This window comes from Chaetodon trifascialis, chromosome 23 (assembly GCF_039877785.1).
Source record: "Chaetodon trifascialis isolate fChaTrf1 chromosome 23, fChaTrf1.hap1, whole genome shotgun sequence".
NCBI classification, from domain to species: domain Eukaryota; kingdom Metazoa; phylum Chordata; class Actinopteri; order Chaetodontiformes; family Chaetodontidae; genus Chaetodon; species Chaetodon trifascialis.
In genome coordinates, this window is record NC_092078.1 from 565,001 (window position 1) to 566,029 (window position 1,029).

General features: G+C 48.0%; 1 protein-coding gene across 1 annotated transcript in view; it reads left to right on the top strand.

Annotated features, from left to right (window-relative positions):
• The window catches only part of LOC139351703 (sodium/hydrogen exchanger 9B2), an 11,879-nt gene extending 10,850 nt beyond the window's left edge, over positions 1–1,029 (top strand). Inside the window, exons 14-16 of the mRNA XM_070993707.1 lie at positions 57–193; positions 508–682; positions 902–1,029. Coding sequence (XP_070849808.1) covers positions 57–193; positions 508–682; positions 902–987 — 398 coding nt within the window. The 3' untranslated portion in view covers positions 988–1,029. The remainder of the gene's footprint in view (positions 1–56; positions 194–507; positions 683–901) is intronic.

Genomic DNA, 1,029 nt, shown 5'->3' on the forward strand with positions numbered 1-1,029 from the left:
TCTCTGCGACTAGAAAGTAATTGGACCATGTAACCAGGTCTGGTCTCTGCGTTCAGGTTTGGGTCTGGCCTGTATCAGTATTGGTCTGGTGATCCGCATGCTTGTCACCTTCCTCCTGGTCCATTTTGGAGGATTCAACCTGAAGGAGAAGCTCTTCATTTCTGTGGCCTGGCTGCCTAAAGCCACCGTGCAGGTCTGTGAGTGTGCACAGCAGCCATGGCACCTACTGAACCTCAGCACTGACAAAACACCTAACAGACCCCATAAACCTCTTCTACAACTACTACAAGCTTGTACATGATTAGTACCACCACCCAAACAGCCGTAGAACCTCCTCTTTGCCTCGAATGTGATGGCTGTCAGGATGTGTCTGTGCTGCATCCGAACTCCACTGAAGAGCGTTAACTTCATCCGAGAGCGTTAGTCCTCTCAGTCATCTGGTTTAGCATGTTTGTGTATTTTGTCCAACGTGTGTTTATTTGTGCTTATTTGTTTATTTTGTGTCAGGCTGCTATTGGCTCCAAGGCGCTGGACATGGCGAGGGAGGAGGGGAATGAGAGCTCCATCAAGTTTGGTTTGAATGTGCTAACGTTAGCTGTGTTAGCCATCCTGACCACAGCTCCTATCGGAGCACTGGGTATTGGACTGGCGGGACCACGCCTCCTGGCCCGGCAGGTCAAAGGTCAGCACACACACACACACACACACACACACACACACACACACACACACACACACACAAAACACACCGGACACGTTTGTCTTTCAGTACTTGTGAGGACCCTCATCAATACAATGCCTTCGCTTGTCCTTAACTGTCACAACTAAACACCAACTCTCCCTCTGATCTAATCATAGATTGATCATACTTTACTGACATTTTTTATCTTAATCTCAGCAGATGAGACAGAAGGTGGAGCCACAACTCCAAGCGGCAATGGGATTGGTCAAGAAAAGGACAATGCAACCCTTGAGAGCAAGCTATGAGGCCTCTGATTGGACAAACAAAAGAAGTTTTGCTCCTTAAAT